Genomic DNA, 25,000 nt, shown 5'->3' on the forward strand with positions numbered 1-25,000 from the left:
TGTGTGCGTGTGTGTGTGTCTATGTGTGCGTCTATGTGTGCGTGTGTATGTGTCTATGTGTGCGTGTGTCTATGTGTGCGTGTGTGTCTATGTGTGCGTGTGTGTCTATGTGTGCGTCTATGTGTGTGTCTATGTGTGCGTGTGTGTCTATGTGTGTCTGTGTCTATGTGTGCGTGTGTCTATGTGTGCGTGTGTCTATGTGTGCGTGTGTGTCTATGTGTGTCTGTGTCTATGTGTGTGTCTATGTGTGTGTGTGTCTATGTGTGTGTGTGTGTCTATGTGTGCGTGTGTGTGTCTATGTGTGTGTGTCTATGTGTGTGTGTGTGTGTGTGTGTGTCTATGTGTGTGTGTGTGTCTATGTGTGCGTGTGTGTGTGTGTACTCTGCTCTTCTGCTCCCGGACGAGCCGCTCCGCCTCCAGCTCTCTCTCCAGGCTGCTCTTCTGCTTCTGCAGCTCCAGAATCTGCACCTCCAGCAGCCGCACGTTACTCTGCAGCGTCTCCACACGGGCTGCCAGATCCTCACGCTCAGACGACAGCAGCTCAGCCTAGAGGAGATGGAGGACACACACACTACTGTTCAGAACACACACACACACACACACACACACACCTCCAGTGCAGAAAACACACACTACAGCACAACTGTAGTCAGAGCGTGGGTTTCCTCAGCGCTCGTCTGTGCAGATGCAGAACCTGCTGCAGGGTGAGCTGGAGCCGTCTGCTCAAATCTTCACTGTGCTTCTCCGCCTGCTCCAGCTTCTCCTTCTCCTGGTCCAGCAGCTCGGTCTGCTTGTCATAGTCTACCATCAGGTTCTGGAAGCAGAGGAGAGCAGATGTGCTTCATTATTCTGACCCTGACGTCCACCGTCTGCATCATCTGGAGCTGCACTGAGGGTAAACGGCAGACCTTGTAGTCCTCGGCCCCGTGGATGATGTCCTTCACAGAGCGAGACAACCGGTCCCGCTCCGCCCTCAGCTGATCCGCCTCCTCCCTCAGGCCCAGCACCTGCAACACACACACACACACACACACACACACACACACACACACACACACACACTCTCATAAGACAACACACACACCCTCTATAGGCAACACACACCCACGATAGGCAACACACACCATCTATAGGCAACACACACCATCTATAGGCAACGCACACCCTCTACAAACACACACCATCTATAGGCAACACACACCATCTATAGGCAACACACACCATCTATAGGCAACACACACCATCTATAGGCAACACACACCATCTATAGGCAACACACACCATCTATAGGCAACGCACACCCTCTATAGGCAACACACACCCTCTACAAACACACACCATCTATAGGCAACACACACCATCTATAGGCAACACACACCATCTATAGGCAACACACACCCTCTATAGGCAACACACACCATCTATAGGCAACACACACCATCTATAGGCAACGCACACCCTCTATAGGCAACACACACCCTCTACAAACACACACCCTCTATAGCCAACACACACCCTCTATAGCCAACACACACCCTCTATAGACAACACACACCCTCTACAAACACACACCCTCTACAACACACACCCTCTATAGACAACGCACACCCTCTACAAACACACACCCTCTACAAACACACACCCTCTACAAACACACACCCTCTGTAGGCAACACACACCCTCTATAGGCAACACACACCCTCTGTAGGCAACACACACCCTCTATAGGCAACACACACCCACGATAGGCAACACACACCATCTATAGGCAACACACACCATCTATAGGCAACGCACACCCTCTATAGGCAACACACACCCTCTACAAACACACACCCTCTATAGCCAACACACACCCTCTATAGCCAACACACACCCTCTATAGACAACACACACCCTCTACAAACACACACCCTCTATAGCCAACACACACCCTCTATAGACAACACACACCCTCTACAAACACACACCCTCTATAGACAACGCACACCCTCTACAAACACACACCCTCTACAAACACACACCCTCTACAAACACACACCCTCTACAAACACACACCCTCTGTAGGCAACACACACCCTCTATAGGCAACACACACCCTCTGTAGGCAACACACACCCTCTATAGGCAACACACACCCTCTATAGGCAACACACACCCTCTATAGGCAACACACACCCTCTATAGGCAACAGAAACTCTAGGCAGACAGCAAACTGTGAGTCTCAAGGAGCCACAGCCCATATCAAACCTCCTTCTTGCTGTTGTCCAGCTCCTTCTTAGCCTTGACGGCGACAGCTTTGATTTTGTTCATGCGCTCATCTTTGTCTTTGCTTTCTTTCTTCAGTTTTTCTGCGTAATAAAGAGCAGTTTAAACACAAACACTTCAGAGATGCAGGCTAATGAAAACAGGAAGAGAAACCTGCATGAACATACCCAGTTCTTCAGATAATGCGGTGAGTCTTTCACTTTGGTCAGACACAGGAGACTCCTGGCTCTGCTGGAAACAGAAGAGAGAGAAACACAGGAGATCATCACGGTTAACATTAGAGTGATTCTTCTACAATAAACTCTGAGTGTATTTGTAGAACAGGGCTCAGTCCTGCTCCTCGAGGTCTGCAGTCAGACAGACAGAGCACCTGGAGATGTCAGTGAGACGTGCTCCATTGTTTTCGCCTCTTCTGTAAGTATTGTTTCAGGCACTGGTTAAGCACAGACACCATTTTCAAAGTATTGATTTGGTATTGGTATCGTAATAAACCACTAGTTATGCGGCATGGAAATGCAGTGGTTGACTCTTTTCTTGTTTTCTAAGCCAATGGGAACAACATTTACAGGTTTGCCCCTCCACAGAAGTTTCTCCAAGCTAATCTTCCAGAATGTTTAGACAGTATTTTAGTTTGCATAACAAATGCACAGTACCTGTAGGTGTCCGACCTCTTCTCTGAGCTGAGATATTAGAGTGTCTCTGTCAGCGAGAGCCTGCTGGAGCTCGTCTGCCTGGGGAACCGTTGAGTCGGGTTCATCAGACACCTCCGCTCGCTCCTCCTCCAACTGACTGCTCAGCTCAGAGACCTCGGCCAGCAGACGGAGGTTTTCTGCACTCAGCTTCTCGTTCATGGTTTGCACTTGGCTCAGGTCCTTCTGCAGTCCCTCTGTGTCCATCACCACATCAGCCAGACTGGCCTTCAGCATGTCCCTCTCCTGCTGGAGCTCATGTGTGCGTGTCTGTAGCTCCACCTCATGCTCCTCCACCGCCAGCCTCAAGCTGTCCAGCTCCACCTTCAGCTGCTCCGCCCTCAGCTGCTCCACCTTTAGCTGTTCCACATTCAGCTGCTCCACTTTCAGCTGCTCCGCCCCCAGCTGCTCCGCCTTTAGCTGCTCTGCATTCAGCTGTTCCACTTTCAGCTGCTCCGCCTTTAGCTGCTCCGCCCTCAGCTGCTCCACCTTTAGCTGCTCCGCCCTCAGCTGCTCTACCTTCAGCTGCTCCGCCCTCAGCTGCTCCGCCTGCTCCTGTACCTGCTGTCTCAGCAGTGCCTGCTCCTCCACACACCAACTCCAGAGCCGCTCCACCAGTGTGGATATGTCAGATGCATTGGTCTCGGCCTGGCCTGAGCTCTGCTGCAGGATCTCAGTGATGCGGCACTGAACAGCAGAGAGGCGCTCCTGAAGGCTGCTCTTCTCTTCTGAGAGACTCTGGATCTGAGAATTCAGCAGCCTGATGGCATCTCCACTCTCCTGTTGCAGGGCCTGAAGAGTGGAGATCTCCTCCTGGAGGTGGTGTACACGCTCATCCTCCATCAAACCCTCCTGCTTATGGAACGGCCCTCGCTCTGCTCCACAGCCCATCAGCTCCAGCATCTCCATCACCAGAGTCTCCTCACGCTGCAGATTCACAAGGATTCCTTCATTTCTGCTCCACAGGTCCTCCAAGGACAGGTTGAGTCCTCCATCATCTGTGCTAGGCCCTGAAGGATTGTGCTGCTCCTGAAGGACATTCTTCAGCCGCTCCTGCAGATCCAGCAGTGATGCTGCCGTTTCCTCCTTCATGGATCTGTACTGCTGTATAAAGTGCTCTGCTCTGTCTCTCAGCTCCATGTCCTGATTCAGGATGATGTTCTTGACTGTCAGGCTCTCCACAGGTGAGGCTTGGTCCTGCAACTTGTCAGTGTGGAGACTGTCTTCTTGCTCAATAAGAAGCCCATCTTCTAGCCTATCTACGTGCTCAACAACTTGCTCGACTTGGTGTCCATCTTCAAGCCTTTCTTCTTGCCAGAATCCTGGTCTGTTCTCAAGCCCTCCTTCTTCCCCTCCTTCTTCCAGCACTAACTCTAGCTCGACTTCTTTCCTGTTTTCAAGTATATCTTCTGGCCTGTTGTCAAGCCTGTCTTCTTGCACAACCTTTTCATTTTCCTGCTTGTCTTCTTGCCCATCTCCCTCAGCACTAAGGCAGGCTTCAGCTTGCTGCAGAACTTTGTTTCGAGACTCTTCTTCAGAGGTGCTGCACATCTCTCTGCCCGTGTCCTTGTTCATCTGCAGCTCGTTGATCCTGAACTCCAGCTCCTCCTTCTCCACAGAGAACTCCTCCCGCATCTGCTTCAGCTCAGACTCCAGCTCTAGCTTCACGTTCTGAAGCAGCACCAGCTCCTCCTGCAGCATCATGTTGTGTGTCTGCAGGTGCTCCTCCAGGGCGGGTCTGAGCTGGTCTTCAACTGGGAGATCTGCAGTCTGCCGTGGAGGTCTGCTGTCCTCCTCCTCCTCCTGGACATCCTGCAGGAATCCCTCCTTCAGCTCCAGCTGCTCCGACAACTCATCCTGCAGGAGCAGCAGGCGCTCCCGCTCCCTCTGGAAGTCTGCATTGTTGAGCTCCATCTGCTCCTCCAGAAAGCGCAGATCCTCCTCATACTGGCTGGTCATCCTCTGGATCTCCGCCTGAAGGTTCTCCACCTCCTGCTGTGCCTCGGTCAGGCTCTTCTGCTGGGTGTCTGCTGTCACCATGGCCTGCCGCTGGGCGTCCTCCAGCTCTGCTTGAGTCTGGGATATCCTGCACTCGTATTCGCTACAGGTGGTCTTAAAGCTAGCCGTGAGCTCTGCCATGTGCTCCTGCATCTCTGCATGCTCTTTATTCTTTAAGTCCAGCTCCTCCTGAAGTGCTGCTAATCTTCCCGCTGTGTCCTGCAATGCACGTACACTCAGTCAGATACTCAGAGGGTTTGCTCTTGTGTTATAGTGTTCAGAGGCTCACCTGTGCCTGCTGTTGGAGCTCCTGGTGCTCTCTGCGCAGTAACCCCAGGCTCTGCTGACTCTCGGCTTTCTCCAGCAGTAAAGCGTCCATCCGCTCCGTCAGCTCCTGTGCACATGAGGAGAAACACTCTTTTGTTGTCGGCTGCATTTCTGAATCTGATTTCAGTCATACATCTTACTCGCTCACACCCCTAAACCCCCCACACATTAAGATGCAAAGGTGCTGCAGTCTGCTTAAGAAGAGCTCCAGATGATCAGCTGATGGACATACACTGACCTGAATGATGGAGGAGTCTGCGGGACCACTGACCGACCCACGCTTCTGCACCTCCAGCTGCTGCTCCAGATCTGCACACACACATACAGAGAGAGAGAGAGTCAGGCTTTCACACAAATTCACACGTACGTGTGTGTGTGTGTGTGTGTGTGTGTGTGTGTGTGTGTGTGTGTTTACCTGCACACTTGCTCTTCATCTTCTGCATGGCCACCATCTGCTTCTTCGCAAACTTTATCAGATCTTCTTTAGACAGAGTGTCCAGCTGAGACAGAGAACATCCCATAATAAGCACACACACACACACACACACACACACACACACACACACACACATACACACACAAACACACATACACACACAAACACACATACACACACACACACAGACACACAGACACACACACACACACACCATTCCGAGCTGAACACACTAACACTAGCAGGGAACTCTTACCTTGGACTTGCCGGAGCTCTGCCCTGCTGGAGACGCCACGGACTCTGGGTTACAGTCCTGCACACACACACACACACACACAGCCTACCGTCAAGCACACTACACCAGACACTACATAGGGTACAATACAGAGGGTACACTACACAAGGCACTCCAAGAACACTAATAAGGGTGGACACGTACTACACAGGGAACACTGAGCAAACTACTACACATGGCACCAAACACACTAGAGGGCACACAAACACTACACAGGGCACACTGAGTACACTACAGAGAGCACTACCCAGGACACACTGAGCAAATTACTACTAAGGGCACACTGAGTACACTACAAAAGTCGCACACACACTACACAAGGCAAACTTTTATATAAGGCACACTGAGTACACTACAGAGAGAGCACACTGGACATACATTACATAGGGCACACTAGATACACACTACACAGGGCCACGGGACACTACACAGAGCACTACAAGTGTACACGAAACACACTACAGGGCACATGAAGCACACTGGACACACACTACACAGGGAACACTGGGCACACACTACACGGAATAACAAAGCTCACACACTACACAGGGAACTACAAAGGTCACACACTACACAGGAAACACTGGAAACACACTACACAGGGAACTACAAAGCTCACATACTACACAGGGAACACTGGGCAAATACCACACAGGGAACACTGGGCACATACTACACAGGGAACACTGGGCACATACTACACAGGGAACACTGGGCACATACCACACAGGGAACACTGGGCACATACTACACAGGGCACATTAAACATTACACGATGACCACAGAGCACACACTACACAGGGCATACTAAACAGGCAATACACCTGTCACAAGTAGACTAACTTCAGACACTACTGCAATCTTCACAGTGAACACTAAACAGTCATCTTTAGAGCAGGTCACAGATCTGGCAGCTGAGGGCTGGTGTTTGTCGTGCCCTCAGTAGTGCGCATCTAGTGTCTGCTACAGATATGACCGCCAACAGGACTCGGGTTAATGAGAGGAGCTTCACCGACTGACCTCCATCATGAGCGGGACTCCCTGCTGAAGCTCCTCCTGGGAAAAGGACAATTCCTCCGTCTGTGTTCAGAAGAAACTCAACATCAGGATCATCCGCCAGCCTGTTTAGCACTTCCGCCTTCGCTATTTCCGCATACACGCGACGCTGTGAAGAGACGGCCAATCGGCTTCCTCGACGAGCCGGATGAGCTGACGTCAGTGTTTGTTTGGGGTTGCTGAGGCAGAATGATTGACGGCTCAACTGTCCAATCGCAGGCTGCTCGGCAGAGGATTCGGAGGACTGGATTGGACAGTGAAGAGGCTTAAACAACTATTTTTCTGCATTTAATATGTAAGTAAATGATATGATCATATTAAGGTGATACTCAACATATACATGTGTGCTTATTTTTAATATTAAAACATACAGCATCACGATCAAAGGTGTCCAATATACTAAACTGTTAAAACTCCAGCAGCCTGCTGTGATGATGAAGAGTGCTGTGATGAAGACTGCTGTGATGAAGAGTGGTGTGATGATGAAGAGTGCTGTGATGAAGAGGAGTGCTGTGATGATGAAGAGTGCTGATCACTCCTGAACTCAGTGCTGCACATTACTGTAAGTTGATGGACAGTATTGGGAACTGTTTCTCATTTTCATCTGGGATATTGCAGATATTCTACAGGACTGATCCGCGTTCAGCATCAGCAGTTTAGTTTCAGCAGTGCTGTAATGTTCACTCTGTCGTTTGACTTTCTCTGATCTCCTCTAGTCGTGTCAGCTTGATTTCTGTAGAACAATACAGACGGCCAAAACACATCTCAGAGCTGCTCTATGGGTTAAAACTGATCTTTTTCAGAATGTCGTGGTAAGAAATGATCAGATATTGAGAACAGACACTGACATTAATATTAAAAACTGACCTGAGTTTTGATTCACGTCTCCTGGCAGAATGTGATGTAAACTGCAGGAGGCTGAGAGCTGAGCCTTGTGCTGCCCCACAGGCAGGCCGGCCCTGTACATTTGGGGTCCTAAGCAGAATCATTTTAGGGCCCTGCCTTGCTCTAAATAGTGGAGAACTGCCCACCGGCCCACATGATTACACTGCTGCTAATAATAACCGTCTGAATGACATTTTACAACAGCACTGCTTCTGTCAACCAGCTGCTTCAAACATGAGGAGTTCAACAGCTTTAATAAAGGGAGCAGAGAAACCCACGCCAACACGGGGAGAACATGCAAACTCCACACAGAAACACCAACTGACCCAGCCGAGACTCGAACCAGAGAGTTTCTTACTGTGAGGTCACAGTGCTAACCACTGCACTGCCCCACTCCAGCAGTGATAGACGGATGTATGGTGTGTGTAGTGTGCAGTGTGGAGTGGTCGAGGAGCTGACTGAGGATCAGTGCTGCTGTGGTGGTGTAGATCGTGGTCTTCATCCTTCATCCAGCCGTATCTGGACTTCGCTTCCCCTGCTGATATAATTACCCGCCTTATCATCAGAGCAATCCTAATGAGGGGAAATGAGATCCAGCGCAGGCTTTCTGCTGTGTGTTACCTGCTGAACACTGACACACAGATGACCACCGCCATCACCACACGCACACACAGCACAGCATGCAGGACTACAGCCCTGGACCATCAGAGTGCTGGATGCTGATTGGCTGATGAGCACTCTCAGGTGTTCTTGTCAGGGTAAACCATGGTCACACTACAGTTTGAGCATGTGAAAGTCATCGACTCCTGGAACTCCAGATGTCCAGATACGGCTGAAGGGTTTATTCTGGGAGTCCCACCGGCTGGATGTGCTTTATGCTGATTATTACACAGCTATTGTACACAAAATCAAACTCTCAGACAGTAAATATGAGCTGTAATCATTAATAGCTCTTTATTTAACCGTAGAGCTTGCCCACACTAAGTTACCTATTATTCTTATTGCTGTTATCATCATTATTATTCTCACTCTGTCAGAAGACGACGCCAAACCCTCAAGAGCAGTGGCGGGACAGATAAATCAGTGTATATTCAGTGTCATGGTCAGGAGGACGGATCTAAAATATTATTTTAACTTTTTATTTAAAATCTACAGCATGTTTAGGTGTTAATCCTGGACTTACAGGAGCTGATCGGGAATTAATCAATGAGGGAATTAATCAATGATCAATAACGTCATTAATGCCTGAAGCGAGCTGTTTATGAAGCATCCCATCTGTCCTGAAACACCTGAGAAGAGTTTTATTGTGTGTGTGTGTGTGTGTGTGTGTGTGTGTGTGTGTGTGTGTGTGTGTGTGTGTGTGTGTGTGTGTGTGTGTGTGTGATGCATGTGTCATTAGACTCAGGCCCCGTTTACACTAGTGCGTTTCAGTACAGGTGAGGTGTGTGTGCGTGTGTGTGTGTGTTTCCTCCTGCTGTGCTTTACTGTCTGTCCTTCTGAAGAGCAATCAAACTCCAGCTGATTTCAGCTCCTCCACTGATTAAACTGGGAACATTTCTCTGGTTTTACACAAGTGTACACACACACACACACACACACACACACACACACACACACACACACAATGAGGTGTACATTCACATATTTGCCACATTTTACAGCATTTCTTTGCCATTATCCATAAGAAGCACCAAAGAAGCGGCCCACCCAGACTGCTGATGCCCAGAGTGAAGCATGGCGGGGTCAAGCATGGCATTCACTCGGCCCAACACTGGTGCTAGATGGTCGCTGGGTCACTGCCAAGAACTACACAACCATTCTGGAGGAGCATGTGACCCAATCCTGAAGTCGTCAGATGATGATGCAGCAACACACACAGCAGGACTGGAGACAGAGCGCTCTGATGAACATGACAGTGGAGTTGAACATCTCCCGTGGCCTGCATAGTACCCAGAGCTAAATACTATTGAGCACTTTGGGCTGTTTTGGAGAAGCGAGTCAGGACAGGTTTTCCTCCAGCAGCATCAATAGTGACCAGAACACTACTGACCCTTCACACACACACACACATACACACACTGATGGACTCCAGCAGCAGTATTTCTCGGCGGTGTCAGATAAATGTGTGTGTGTGTGTGTGTGCTCCTGCTGGCTGTGATTCACACACTCTGAGATAAATAATCAGAGACAGCAGAGAGCGGTGGACAGCACATCCATCAGCTGCTAATAGGAGTTGGGTCACCGCTAGCCCCGCGCCGCTGAAGCATTAGCCTGTTAGCGGGATAGATGAGCCGTGTGTCTGCGCTCTGTTCCTGACGCTGTGAAGGAAACACACACACACACACACACACACACTGTCAGACAGAAACAACAGGGCAGATTTACGGCCGCTCCGTCAGCACACACTGCAGATCTGTCCGGCCCGGTTCTCCAGCGCTTCACAGCTTTAATGACAACACTCTGGAGAAGCGCAGCTCATCTCTCTCTGTGTTTCATTTCCACAGTCAGCTGTCACTTACTGTGAAATTCCTTCACCGTAACACACACACACACACACACACACTTGTATACATGATGTAAAGGTACACTCTATAGGTGTGGTGTTTCCCTGTAAACCAGACTACAACACACACACACACACACACACACACACACACACACACTGAACTCACAGCATTCACACATGCCATATGAAGAGAAAGAGAGAGAATCAGTTCTGGGCCCGTCCATCAGAACCCTTCAGAGGAAGCCTGCAGTCCCGCAGGAGAGCAGCACACAGCCCCGTCAGCGCTCCTCCATCCACTGTCTTCACTAAACCAACACATTAATCAGCAGCACAGGGTCCGACAGAATCACACACAGCACTGCGCTTCATCATCTGACGGACAGCAGCCATACAGCACACAATAAAACTCTCATTCTGGATAAACGACGGACAGAAGAGGAGCACGCCACCACAAATCTGACAGAGACTCAAGTCTATTAGTCAGAGAGACTCGATGTGGACTGACAGAAGGCTATTACACACACACACACACACACACACACACACACACACCGTTAAACAGAAGGGATACACCTCACACACACTCAACACTCACAGTTTTGCTCATCTAGCTGAAGGGGAGGAGTTACAGATGAAGGGGAGGGGTTTCTGGTGAAGAGGCGGGGCTATTGGTCGTCTCATCTTTATTTTGGATTGTGAGGGTGAAATGCTTTAAGTGATTGTGCCTCCTCCTGATGGTGACGGCAGGTACTGTTCAGTAGTTTGGTCTTTTATTTCACTAATTTAGCATCATTAAACATCACCTGGGAAACAGTTTGAGTATTTGTTTAGTAAAATAATGTTAGTGTTCCATTTGGGATGATGCTAAACTCGTACACTACATGCTTGAGCATATACACTCACCGGCCACTTTATTAGGTACACCTGTCCAACTGCTCGTTAACACAGATCAGCCAATCAGATGGCAGCAGCTCACTGCATTTAGGCCGGTAGACATGGTCAAGAGGATCTGCTGCAGGTCAAAGCGAGCATCAGAATGGGGAAGAAAGGGGATCTAAGAGACTTTTAACGTGGCATGGTTGTTGCTGCCAGACGGGCTGCTCTGAGTATTTCAGAAACTGCTGATCTACTGGGATTTTCACGCACAACCATCTCTAGGCTTTACAGAGAATGCTCAGACATAGAGGAAATATCCAGTAAGCGGCAGTTCTGTGGACGCAAATGCCTTGTTGATGAAGCCAGAGGTCACAGTTCTGTGAGGTCAGGACGGTGTTGCGCAGCGTCTCGTCTCTCATTTCAATCAGGCGTAGCAGGAGAGAGACTGAAGAGTGTTTAAGTGCTGTTGTTGTGTTTCTCTCCATCAGGACATCAGTGAGGGATCAATAGGGGTCGTGCTGAGCGCTGCAGAGGACGGACGCTTTAATTAAAGACGCAATGAGGACCACCAGCTTACAGTCCACAGCCAGAGTCCTGGCCTCAGTCGATGTGTACAGCTCTGTTTCAAATGAACAGCCACAGCTCCTGTGATGTCCGTCACCTGCCTCTTGTGGTTTAGTTGAGCAGGAGCAGAACAGGTCTCCTCTAAGCAAACACTGGAGCCGTTTGTCTGTGGTTTGAACATGATCTGGACTCATTTTTGGGCTATAATAGCTGCCTCTGGGAATATAACAGGCTTTAGCTCCTCAGGAGGGTCCAGGCTGTGTGTGTCTCAGCTCAGAGGATTCGAGTCTCCTTCCACATTTGAGTCGTCCACATGATCTGGAAGCTGTGACTGGTTTAATATTGTGCTGCAGTTCCTGGAGAAACGGAATATTTAATGAGTAAACAGTGGGCGTGGCTTGTTTTCATCTACTGCGAGCTGATTGGCTGCAGTAAAGTAGGCGTTTCATTCAGAAGACGGGGAAAAGAGTTCAGGGAGAGTCTTTATAACCTCGCAGACTCCTCCTCCTGCTCATCATTTCTGTCTGTTGTCATTGTGACAGCTGCAGGGGCGTGGCTAAGTATGTTAGCCCCGCCCATACCTCAGACAGAGCTAATCTGAGAAATGTTCTGCAGTTCATACCCAGCACATCAGAAGAGCCGTGCACAGTGAGGAGCGAGAGGTGAACGTGTTCGATTTCAGATCACAGACACAACAGAACAAGCCCAAGAACAAGCCCTTTCCCATCAGCAGTATTCTGTCCCATCAGCAGTCATCTGCCCTGTAGCGCTCTGCTCACACAGAAACAGCAGATAGACGTACGCTGAAGCCTGTGTTTCCCTCAGCCTGTGTTTCACCACGGCAGAAGATCAGGACATCAGCGGACGCTCATCATGAGATTAATCAGGGGCGTCTGTGAAGATCTGAAATCATTCACCTACACACACCTCACATCTGGAGTAGAGACATCTCTCACTCACACACACACACACACACACACACACACACACATACACACACACACGTGATGATGGGGTTGAAGATCGTCTGTTTACAGCAGCAGTCCACATCCAAATGAAGCTGTTCTCGCTGTTTCTCCCAACTAAACTTTGGTTCCAAATCTTTCCTTATTCTGTCGAACACTAAAGAAGACAATTTGAAGAATGTTGGAAACCAGTAACCACTGACTACTTGTTATTATTATCAGCGATCTAATGGCTGCAGATCGCTAACGGACTACAAATCCAGCCATTTATGGACCATATATTCTGTCATGCACCACACACACACATACACACACACATACACACACACACACACACACACACACACACGGTTCCTGATCATGACTGATTGTGTACACACAGCCGGAAGATCATAACAGACTGATTACACACACCCTGTAAAAACAGCTCTCTGTTGCTGAGTCTTGTGTATGTGTGTGAACAGTACGACGTGGTTTCCTAGTTTTGCCGTGTGAGACACGAACACAAGCAGGTATTAAACAGACAGTCTATAATACTCGAATGACCGTCACAATAAACTCATATTTCAACACATGAAGATCGAATGTGCTGTAGATGTGTGTTGATGGAGAGTGTGTGTGTGTGTGTGTGTGTGTGTGTGTTCGCTCTGCTGCAGCAATGAGGTGTGTGTTGGTGGATGTGTGTGTGCAGAATAAAGTGACGCTGTAAGCATCTCCTGCTCGACAGCCGTGTTGGTGTGGGGTTATTGATAGCGCAGCAGCGTCTTCAATCAGCACACTTTATAAAGCCCTGCTGGACTCATCCATCTTCAAGATGAGCAGTGTCTGAGTGTGTGTGTGTGTGTGTGTCTGCACGAGGCCAAGCGCAGGTCACACACACAACACAATCTCTTGCTCTAACCTCTTATTAATACCTACAAAGTGCTCATTCATTTTAGTCTGGTCGAACACACACACACATACACACACACACACACATACACACACACATACATACACACACACACTGGTTACACTTTATAATGACATCATTCATTCATTTTCTCTTCGGCTTAGTCCCTTTATTCATCAGGGGTTGTCACAGTGGAATGAACCGCTAACTATTCCAGCATATGTTTTATACAGCGGATGCCTTTCCAGCAGCAACCCAGTACTGGGAAACACCCATACACACACCCACACACACTCATACACTCCGGCCAGTGTAGTTGATCAGTTCTCCTATAGCGCATGTGTTTGGACTGTGGGGGAAACCGGAGCACCCACGTGCAACACGTATTTGGATGTATTTGACGCTCTCCAGAAATGTGTACAGGGGTAAGTTTTGAGAATGAGCCTGGGTTGATTCCCTCATTAACTCATGTTACTTGATGATTAGAGCTTCCCCTCACTCATCATCAGAGGATAATGATGTTTATTGAGCACATCAGTACACTGTTATTCATCATTCAGACAGCCGTGCCATGTTCCACTGTCCACTCGACTGCTCAGCCACTAACATGAGAAGAGTCCTGTCAAACGTTGATTCAGTGTGTAAATAATGATAACACACACGCTTTAATCAGCAGACGTGTCTGATCACATGACAATGTGGAAGAGTTTGACCACAATAACACTCATGTTAACACTCAGTCCTGTTTAAACCTCTGTCAGCCCTCAATCCTGAAGCACAGCGGCTCAACAGAGGCGAGAGAGGTGTGAGAGTGAGTCTGTGAGAGTGTGTGTGTGTCTTTCTGCGAGTGTGTGTTTGTCTGTGTGTGTGTGTGTGTGTGTGTGTGTGTGTGTGTGTGTGTCTGTCTGTCTGCGAGTGTGTGTTTGTCTGTGTGTGTGTGTGTGTGTGTGTGTGTGTGTGTGTGTGTGTTTGTCTGTGTGTGTGTGTGTGTGTGTGTGTGTGTGTCTGTCTGTCTGCGAGTGTGTGTTTGTCTGTGTGTGTGTGTGTGTGTGTCTGTCTGCGAGTGTGTGTTTGTCTGTGTGTGTGTGTCTGTGTGCGTGTGCGTGTGCGTGTGTGTGTGTGTGTGTGTGTGTGTGTTTTGCTGCTGACTCAACTGTTCTTCAGATTTATGTTATATTAACTCATTTATCTGATTTACAGCTGTTCATAAACACACTCCGCCGCTGATGGTGTGGCTGTGCTGATGGTGTGGCTCTGCTGATGGTGTGGCTCTGCTGATGGTGTGGCTCTGCTGATGGATGTCTGCTGCAGGATGGAGTAACGCGGGCTCTTTCTCATGTCTGTATGATTATTAATAAAGTTAAATGTTTAAGGATCTAGATTATACGAATACCACACGATTACCTTTATATAATCAGAGTAAATCTGGAGTAATCTGCTTTTCTGTTGGCCAAATGATTGATCTCAGGATCTTCCCAGCCAGGTCAAAGGTCATGGAGAGCTCCCGAGATGACCTGGACTCCTGAAGGACTGGAAACCACTGTTCCCTGAGTTACTGGCCAGTTTGACAAGACGACAGAGAACACGACACAGCCTTGAGTAAGAAACAGATTGTTCCTTGTGTGTGTGTGTGTGTGTGTGTGTGTGTGTGTGTTCTGTTCGTTTGTTGATCTGTATTACAGGTCTGGGGTCAGTTCTGAACATTGTAGAGCTGAGTAATCATTGTATGATATTGTTCGGATTCACACACTCACACACACTCACACACACTCACACACTCAAACACACACACACACACACACACACACACACACACACACACACACATACACACACACACACACACACACACACACTCACACACACACACAGCTGGCATAAACAACATCATTTATTCTCTAAATCTCACATCTTCATCACATTTAAATACATAAATCAACATTTCCTACATAACTGCTGGACAACATTAAACTCACACAAAAATATATCTCTGACCACCACAGATCAGTCTGCACACACACACACACACACACGTGATCAGACACAGGTGAGACACACACAGTCTGGCAGTGCAGCTCGTCCTCATGGTGTGGGTGTTCGCTGCTGTGTTGCTGCAGTCTCTCAGGACGGGTCTGAGGAGGAATCTCAGCACATGAGCTGCTGTTGTGCTGGTGTAAGCACACACAGAGAGAATGCTGGACTCTGAACACATCAGACGCGGCACACACGGCTCTGTGAGTGTCTGAACTGGTGAACACTGACTAAACCAGTTCACTGTAGCTCATGGGGAAGCAGCAGGAGCTGGTTTAGGTCAAGCTGATTGGCTGACAGATCACAGCCAGATGACCAATCAGCTTGAGTTATGCAGAACAGCAGATTACATCACTGCATATATTCACTATTATGAATAAATAATGTGTCGACACCACCGCTGTGTGATGTATTACTCTTCAGCAGCAGTGAGATGGAGACAATGCTGTTCTCATGGTTATTCAACTAGAGAGACACTAAACACACACAGTATCTCTCCCTCCCTAATGAACTACCATCATTAAAGACCCTTACAGACCCTTACAGCAGCTTTAACCTGTCAGTGCAGGTACAGCAAGTTTAAGAAACCACTAGATCTGCATTAGAGGGTGTGAACATACAGCTGAAGTCAGAATTATTCGCCCCCCTGTTTATGCTATTGCCTAATTTCAATGAAGGCGGAGCTCTAGAACACACCCACTGATTACATAATCAACAATGGTTAATCAAAGGTGCTTTCCAGCAGTTTGATCAATATTACTCCATCTGCCTGATTTACTGCACACTGACTCAGGACAGGAGGGTGAGCGAGGACAGATGCTCAATCCTGGACACTAACTATGACTGAAAACAACAGATGAGTTACGCAACCTTCAGAACTGAGAGTATTATTGCTCTGAAACAATTCATTTCTAAACAGAAAAACAGAACTGAAACACAAGAGCGTGTTTCCTACATCCCATCGACAGGTCACATAATATTAAGCATCCTACATGTGTCCTCTCTTTACTAGTGCACAGTTTCCCTCTTCAGCTGCTGTGGGGATCTCCCAGACTGATGGATCTGGTCTTCAGGATCTTCCTCTTTCCTTTCTCTCCTCTACTCGTGCTCAAGATCTGGACTCACGCTGCCCTCGTCCCTCAAGACGTCTGCATTGATGAATGTTCCCGCCAGAGAGCTCGTGTGTCTGGGTTTCACCGCGGACAGCTCGGACAGAAGGATGGTGTCATGGGCGACCAGCGTCGTCTTGTCCATCGTTTCTTTGCTGTGTTTAGAAACCACTGCATCCAGAAAGTCGTACTTGGGCGAAAGAGTCCCGCTTTCAAACAGGTATTTGGCCAGATATGAGAAGGCAGCGTTGCTCAGGAGTGAAGCCAGCATGGAGACCGTCTTATACGGGAATCTCTGCTCCACGAACCGCTCCACCTCCTGTGTCAGACGGTGCTGTTTCTCCCGCATCTGCCAGCCCGGGTAGTAGATGAACGGGGGAAGCCGGAGGTACGGCTCGCCCCCGCCGATCCTCAGCAGCAGGCCGAAGACGTAACCGGCCACCGAGCCATAGGTGTTCGTGCCCTTGATGAACAGCACACTGAGCAGCTGAGGGAAGATGATGACGTACACCAGGTCTGAGCTCAGGTACCACAGGCCGTACACTGAGCCCGTCAGCAGGGCCATGGCCGTCGCTACAGCCCCGAACACAAAGATGGTGATCCGCATGACCCACACGATCTCTCGGTCTGACGCCTGCACAGAAAACAGAAGAATCCATTAGGCTGGAGGACAAACCTGACTTCCCCAAACTCAACTACTCTCTAGTCAACATACAACACATGAGCTGACTAGTCAACAGGTAAACTCAGGTACTCATTAATCAACAGGTGAACTCATCTACTCACTAGTCGACAGGTGAACTCATCTACTTGCTAGTCTTTTTCGCTGCTTCTTGTGGTTTAAATCAAACTATTCTCACTCTGACTTTCGTGATTTAAAGATGTACGAGGTATACTGTTAACAGTGTTACAGACTTACTGACTGCCGGAAAGCAAGCTGGTAAATATTTCGTGCAAACATGGAGCTGGCTGAGAGGATAGAAGAGTCTGCGGATGACATGACGGCGGCGGAGACGGCGCCCAAACCGAAGAAGGACACAAATGACGGGCAGAGATGCTGCAGGACGATGGGCAGAATCATGTCCGACTCGTCTTTGTCCACAGGAGCAACCGGACCGTACGACGTCTGATTCCAGTCTGAAACAACAACACACATCCAGTTACACACATCTGAGAAACACAGACTCACTGTGATGACCCAGTGCTGTTCAGCTCCTGATCAACTGCTTCAGCTGTGGTTGAGCAACATGACCGCTCTTCATTAGACTATATTTGTTCAGTACAAAGCCAGAGCAGTGTGTGATGCAATCTTCTACAATATAAGTGTGTAACAGTATTGTGTTTGATTCAGTAGTGAAGGCTTGTGCATCAGTGTTGATTGGTCAGAGCTGTGCAGTGAACATCTGCTGATGTGCTGAGACTCTGATTGAGCCGTCTGCAACATTAATTAACCCCCTGTAGACGCTGCATGTTCAGAATCAGCCAGAACTCGTGAAGACGGCAGATATCTGGAGTCATCAGTCTGTCAGCACTCTCTGGGAGATTGAGCTGCGTCTGTTTACCTGTCGAGGCTCCGATAGCTCCGATCAGCACTGAGGGGACGGCCATGACCAGACAGCCGAACGCAGCCAGAAACGACAGCACTTGAGCATAAGTAGCTGAAGAGGCGGAGAGGACACGCTGGAAATACACCTGCCACGGGATCCCACCCAGCATCTGCACACACACACACACACACACACACACACACACACACACACAGACTGAGCACAGAACCTGATATATTATCCTGCATCCAGATTATTCTACAACACTGTATTGGAGTGGTTCTGAGGTAGGGTGAGGGTTTGGGGTGGGTCAGGGTGATATTGCTGCCTCATATACATCACTCCACATCTAAATTATCTCTGGTAGCACGATCTGATGGGTTGCATATATCATCATCAAAATGTCCGACCTGCTTTTTGAATGGGAGGTAGGAAACTCTGACAAGGCAGGACAAATCCACTGTGCTTTTTTGCAATGAAGGGAGTTTTTCATGTGAGACTCACAAGTAGGCAGAAGTTATCAGCCCACATCCAGCCGTCTGATGGATGGATCTCCCCGAGCCACGGATCCTGAAACACCGCCTTCACTGCGGTCACCGCGATGTCTGACACAGCAGGATTGGACAGTGCAAACGGCACGCTTATCCACTGCGAAATCACAATATAATACAACTTTATAGAGACGTAGACTAATGTCCATCTGAACACTAGTTGGCACTGTGCCAAAACACAGCCAGTGACCTGAGACTGTGCTTAACATGGAAAACTCCAAGGTTGACAGCGTTAAGGAGATTTACACTCATCTACTGTACACACATATACATTAAATAGAGTTAACTTGTTTACAAAGGTTCAGTAGCGGAACCATGCCCACTTTGTCTCCTTAACCAATCACCTACTCCCTAAAAACGTATTGAAGGCAGACCAGTTCTCTAGCACTGCTCTTCTCATTCTCTCGAACCCTCCCTCCCTCCCTCCCTCCCTCCTTCTGTTTCCTCACTTCCCATCAACAATCCTATAACCCTCTCTTGCCTTCTAGGTTGAATTGAGGGGTCCAATCCCTCTACCAAAATATTAGAGACGGTACCCCCACTCTGAGTCTCTGGTCATCATCGTATGACGCCTGATCAACCTACCAACATGACCACTGTTTATCCTCTTACTTCCCTTCCCCTTCATCCCACTGTTCCCCTGCCATCCCATTCATCCCTACAATAATGTCTAGCTCAGAGTGTGGCGTGCTCCATGCTGGAGAATCTTATGTCAAAAAGAGTATCAAGATTATTTCTCTTCCCCCATTGGCAGATTATTTTGCTTGTTTTAGGGAAAAACTCACTACAATTTGGCTCATTATTTCCTAAAATAAGACCATTTTGCAAAAAGCTTCATGATTTATGAACTGTTAGATATTTGGACTAGACACAAGTCAAAAACTGTAAGTAAGAGCAGCCTGTTTGCAGTGTATTAGTGTGTTGATGATCAGAGAGGACTCACCAACCCCAGGAATATGCAGAAGAGCTGCACCACATCAGTGTAGGCCACCGAGTACAGGCCGCCGACCAGCGTGTAGAAGACGGCGATCAGAGCCGAGATCATCACCGACATGTTGATGTCCATGTCCACGATCACGCTCAGGGTGGCTCCTGTGCAGAGGACACTGAGAGAATTAATACCTGACCGAGGACTGCAGGAGACGGGCGGAACATGAAGTTATCAAGATCCCACTGAACCATGCAAGATGTCAAAACGAGATGATGTCGGCAAGACGGCTTTCTGAAGAACATTTTCAGCAAATAGAGATGCTGTAAATGTTAAGAACTGTGATGCTGGGTTTAGAGTTCGAGTAGGTGTAGACGCTTATCACCACACAATAATGGGTCATTTAATAAATACCATCAATATATTTTTGCACATGCATGTTAGAACACCCATTATGTATTGGACCGGATGCAGTACGTCATCGGGCTCCACACTTCATTAAGTACCATGCCAGGCTCATTGTGGAAATGTACCCAGGTCTACATTTCTGAAGACAGTGAAATATGTACTCAGAGCTACATTTGTGTTTTGGTAAATCCAGCAGAGGCCGCTGTGTACACTTTTTGATGATCACTCATTTCTCTTGTGCGTGACATTTGTGCATCGTCGTCTTGTGTAAATCCAGCAGAGGGCGCAACAACACACACTTCAGCCGACTGGCTTACTGTTAACTGCCTGACCGACTGAGCCGCCCACCCCATTCCCTAACCCCAACCCATAGTGTTTTCAAGAGCTAGTCTAGCAAAGAAAAGCCGTCACGGCTGCATGATTTCACCACATTTTGTTATTTATTCAGTTGTTTGCTTTTGTTTATCTGCTTTCTGGAACCATTCTTTGCGGGATTTGAACCTCATCATTGCGGTCCGCTCCACATCCCAAGTCCAGTGGCGTATGCTGCAAGCTACTGGGCTAACTGCTAACACCTCCATACAGAGGTAAACAGTCAGCGGTAGCTCGAAAAGGAGCAGAAACTGTCGGCAACATCATACTGCCACATAGCGTTCACTTCACAGACGAAATGCAGCCAGACGTACCTCTGAGTACAGATTTCACTATCTCCAGAAATGTAGACAAGGGTACGTATCCACAATGAGATGTTGTTAAGTACAGCGCCATCTTCCCCACATGCTGACGTGTGGATCTCCATAACTTCATGTTCATCTCCTGCAGTCTGCACACTGACCACATTCTCCCCCCCGCCGGCAGGCTCTTACCCAGGGCAGACAGTATGGCAGCCGACCAGAAGATCTCCCCCAGCAGCGCGGGGATGAACAGCAGGCCGCCCATGCGCTGGCCGTACAGCTGCTGGAACGGGTCGAGCATCGTCACATACCCTCGAGAGCGCATGGGTTTGGCGAAGAACAGCCCGCCTGCAGCACACACACACACACACACACACACACACACACACACACACACACACACACTGGTGAGAGATCAGCCAATCACAGAGGTCTGGAGATTTCTGAAGTGTAACCCCAGCTCACCTACAACAAGACTGAGCGCGTACCCGAAGGGCGCCTGAGCCCACGCCAGCCCGCAGCCGGGCACATACACAGACTCCGCTGTCCCGTTGATATAACCACCGCCAACCCATGTAGCTGAGGGCACAACACAACACATACAACACTGAGTGAGTGAGTGTGTGTGTGTGTGTGTGTGTGTAGGAAATATGAGTTCACAGCACACACACAGAGGTAAAATATCCCACAGTAAGAGAAGATGCTCCACCGCATCAGGTGAGAAGTGAGGGAAGTGGTCAGTGTTTCATGGTTAAACTGTGAGCCATAAATAGAGACGTTTAATCAGTCAGATAATGATTGCGGATCAGAATAAGCCGGACGAGACTCCTGCTGCTCAAATCAATGACCACTCAGAGACTGCCGGACAGCAGGAGGAGATGGAGGACCCTCATTAACTCACTGCTCTTCAGCAAATAATACAACTGCACACACGTCTGTATCACGTTCACAGTGTGTGTGTGTGTGTGTGTGTGTGTGTGTGTGTGTGTGTGTGTGTGTGGTCCTGAGGTCCTCATGGGTAAACATGCTCATAAATCAGGCAGACTGGAGTGTTGTGGCGATGTGATGGTGCAGAGTGTCTGCTGTGAGGGTTGAGGAGTGAATATCCCGTCTGTACAGTCCAGACAGCACTACAGCTGAGAGAGCACTGCACGACTGCTGTTCTCACTCTGAGTTTTTGTCCCGTTTCTAGTCTAAATATCTAAATATTCTTAAATCAAGAAGCATTTTCTAGAAAAACACTAAAAATGTTGTCTTGTCTTCAGAAATAACACGCTAAGATGAAGTGATTTTTCTGACACTGAGGAAAGGGTAGTGAAGTTTATTTATGAAGTAACTCTGAGAGCTGATCAAGTGATCATGATTGACCACAGCTGGTGCTGCATTAGCTAATGCATGATTCACCAATCAGACTATTCCAAACTCACTATAAACAACCAGAGTTCCTCACCTCAGTCATCTTCATCTTGAAGAATTCCCCTTTCACCCCTACTCCTCCTTTCTTTTCCTAGATAGGGTGGCATGGCTGTCTGGTGGTCAACACTGTTGCCTCACAGCAAGAACGTCACTAGTTAAAGCCCCTACTGAGCCAGTCCATGTTTCTGTGCGGAGTGGACATGTTCGGGGAGGGTCTCCCGCAGGTTCCCCTGTTTCCTCCCACAGTCTAAAGACGTGCGCCATAAGTGAACTGACTAAACCCGAATTGGCGCCTCAGATGAGCTCTTAGCCAGCAGTAGATCTCTCCACAGCAATTGCCTAATTTGTCTTTAGCCATAAACAGCAGGAGAGTTCTCCAGTTACCTGACCTCAAACTCCCCTCTCGCCCTGCTAACAGGAGGGAGCCCCAGGCTCGAGGATCTCATAAGCTCGGGGCTGTCTCCCGGGACAGCATGCCAACACGCTTTATTATCCCTCATCAGCTGAGGGGGAACTCCTGAAATAAAGTTATGTCAAAATGAGAAACTAGATTACTCCTCTTCCCCATCCTCAGGTTATTCTGCTGGTTTTAAATAAACTCTCTTCATTTTTATGTATATTTTTTATCATATTCTGACTAGAAACAAGACACACTCAGTCAGAACAGCACCTTTGCAGTGAGAGGAGACCGTAAATCATGAAAACACAGCAGGAGTGTGTGTCCGCTATCAGCTGTTATATATGCCTTAATTATTCCATTCATTTTTAATTTTCTTATTAACCAAACAGAAGAAGCAAAGGGCTTTGGTGAATACTTTGATTTCTAATTAGAATACAGAGCGGAGAGAAAGGAAGTAAAGAATTATTAAACAAGTGTTCAGAGGAACAGCCCCTGGCGAAAGGCGTACATTATTAATGCTGTGGTCTATTACTATAATTAAACACCTCCGTAACATCACGCCATGCCATACACTGCAAACAACAGGTACATCTGTGTGTGTGTGTGTGTGTGTGTGTGTGTGTGTGTGTGTGTGTGTGTGTGTGTGTGTGCGTGTGTTGCTGTTCTTACTTAGAGTTTTTGCCTTGTTTCTAGTCTGAATGTCTACAAATTCTTGAATCAATAAGTATTTTCTAGATAAGCACATACTGTTGTCTTGTTTTCAGAAATAATGAGGCAACATTTTTCATTAAAACAGGCTAAATAATCTGCCAATGAGTAAATAATGTTTCAAACTGAAAACAAGATTATTCAGCTGTTTTAAGGTCAAACTTTCTTCATCTTGACTCATTATTTCTGAAATCTAGACTGTTTTCTAATATGTAAAACCTCTTCTTGATTTGAGAATTATTAGATGTGTGGACTAGAAGCGAGACTGATACTCTGAGTAATGAAGGCCTGTTTTGCAGTTCGTCTGATCAGTGTGATCTGTGTATCATGCAGAGTCTCTGACCGGTCATAGTGAATCCTCCCACGAATAAGCCGATGTCCCGTCCGCCCACCATGATGGTCTCGCTGCGGTCCGTGCCCTCAGAGATGCCCGCGTGCTTGTTCTTCCAGGCCGCCCAGATGCCCACCATTAAGATCAGCAGGTAGAAGATGACGATGGCCAGCAGACCCTCCACATGAATGGCCATCTGACACACACACACACACACACAGGGTGGTTTTTGTGAATTGTGAGGACGTAACATTGGTCTGTATTGTTCGTATACTCTACAAAATGTACAAACAGCTAACTCAGCCCTCACAGAACCCTCACTATCTGAGTAACACTCGTGCTGTAGGTTAGAGAGAAATCAAGACAACAGCAGTGTCCTCATAACTCACCATGTCCTCACAATGCTCATGTTATTATACATATTTGTGTTCTGATATGGCACACACACACACACACACACACACACACACTGAAGATTGATCATCATAATGCAGTAATAACCCTCTACCAAACTGGTCCAGAATGGAGAATCAAGCTTATGATGTATATTAATATTGAATACACATCAGGTTTATTATTACAGAGTTCTGTCATCCATTTCTGTGCAGTAGAAAACCCTGTTGTTCACCTGTTGTTGGTCTGTTCTGCTTGTCAGAGCGTAATCTTTGTGTCTTTGAGGGTTTAGTTCACTTTAATCATCAGATATTTCCACAGTTCAGGAAACTTCATAGTTAATATCGGAATAAAGCTTCGCAGTTGTATTAGTTTAAACAGCAATACGACTGAGCAACAGGTAACAGTGCACAGCAGTATTGCCCTACTCTATATAATCATCAATAACTCAATCAAGAAATAAGAGAGAGACAGAGATTGTTTACCTTTGAGGAGAGAGCGAGAGCGAGAGAGCGAGGGTCCTGAGGTGGAGGAGAGCAGCTGCTGGATGCAGAATCACTGAGAGACTCAAGACTGAAGCTCCTGCTCATTTATACTGCGCTCTCTCTCTCACACACACACACACACACACACTCTCTCTCTCTCTGTAATACGTGTGTGTGTGCTTGATGTGTATGTGTACTGTGCAGTATAAGTATGTGTGTGACATCATGATTTTGCCAGGTATGATGTGATCTTGGAATAACA

General features: G+C 47.9%; 2 protein-coding genes across 3 annotated transcripts in view; both read right to left on the reverse strand.

Moving 5' to 3' along the window:
• Positions 1–7,170, reverse strand: part of gcc2 (GRIP and coiled-coil domain containing 2) — a 12,621-nt gene extending 5,451 nt beyond the window's left edge. Inside the window, exons 1-11 of one of the 2 annotated variants that reach the window (XM_073912332.1) lie at positions 7,034–7,170; positions 5,975–6,031; positions 5,698–5,782; positions 5,521–5,591; positions 5,245–5,349; positions 2,922–5,174; positions 2,436–2,496; positions 2,251–2,351; positions 909–1,007; positions 695–814; positions 382–546 (exon numbers count right to left, since the gene is read on the reverse strand). In XM_073912332.1, coding sequence (XP_073768433.1) covers positions 382–546; positions 695–814; positions 909–1,007; positions 2,251–2,351; positions 2,436–2,496; positions 2,922–5,174; positions 5,245–5,349; positions 5,521–5,591; positions 5,698–5,782; positions 5,975–6,031; positions 7,034–7,042 — 3,126 coding nt within the window. In that variant the 5' untranslated portion in view covers positions 7,043–7,170. Of the gene's footprint in view, positions 1–381; positions 547–694; positions 815–908; positions 1,008–2,250; positions 2,352–2,435; positions 2,500–2,921; positions 5,175–5,244; positions 5,350–5,520; positions 5,592–5,697; positions 5,783–5,974; positions 6,032–7,033 lie in introns of both variants that reach the window. The other variant, XM_073912331.1, reaches the window with a different exon arrangement.
• An 8,460-nt stretch (positions 7,171–15,630) lies between these two features.
• LOC799259 (high-affinity choline transporter 1) overlaps positions 15,631–25,000 on the reverse strand; it is a 10,954-nt gene continuing 1,584 nt past the window's right edge. Inside the window, exons 1-9 of the mRNA XM_001339599.7 lie at positions 24,739–25,000; positions 23,873–24,056; positions 21,471–21,584; positions 21,198–21,353; positions 19,939–20,087; positions 18,949–19,092; positions 18,460–18,613; positions 17,817–18,034; positions 15,631–17,531 (exon numbers count right to left, since the gene is read on the reverse strand). The exon at positions 24,739–25,000 is cut by the window's right edge and continues 1,584 nt beyond it. Coding sequence (XP_001339635.3) covers positions 16,887–17,531; positions 17,817–18,034; positions 18,460–18,613; positions 18,949–19,092; positions 19,939–20,087; positions 21,198–21,353; positions 21,471–21,584; positions 23,873–24,056; positions 24,739–24,843 — 1,869 coding nt within the window. The 5' untranslated portion in view covers positions 24,844–25,000 and the 3' untranslated portion in view covers positions 15,631–16,886. The remainder of the gene's footprint in view (positions 17,532–17,816; positions 18,035–18,459; positions 18,614–18,948; positions 19,093–19,938; positions 20,088–21,197; positions 21,354–21,470; positions 21,585–23,872; positions 24,057–24,738) is intronic.

The sequence above is a fragment of the Danio rerio genome, chromosome 9, assembly GCF_049306965.1.
Source record: "Danio rerio strain Tuebingen ecotype United States chromosome 9, GRCz12tu, whole genome shotgun sequence".
NCBI classification, from domain to species: Eukaryota; Metazoa; Chordata; class Actinopteri; order Cypriniformes; family Danionidae; genus Danio; species Danio rerio.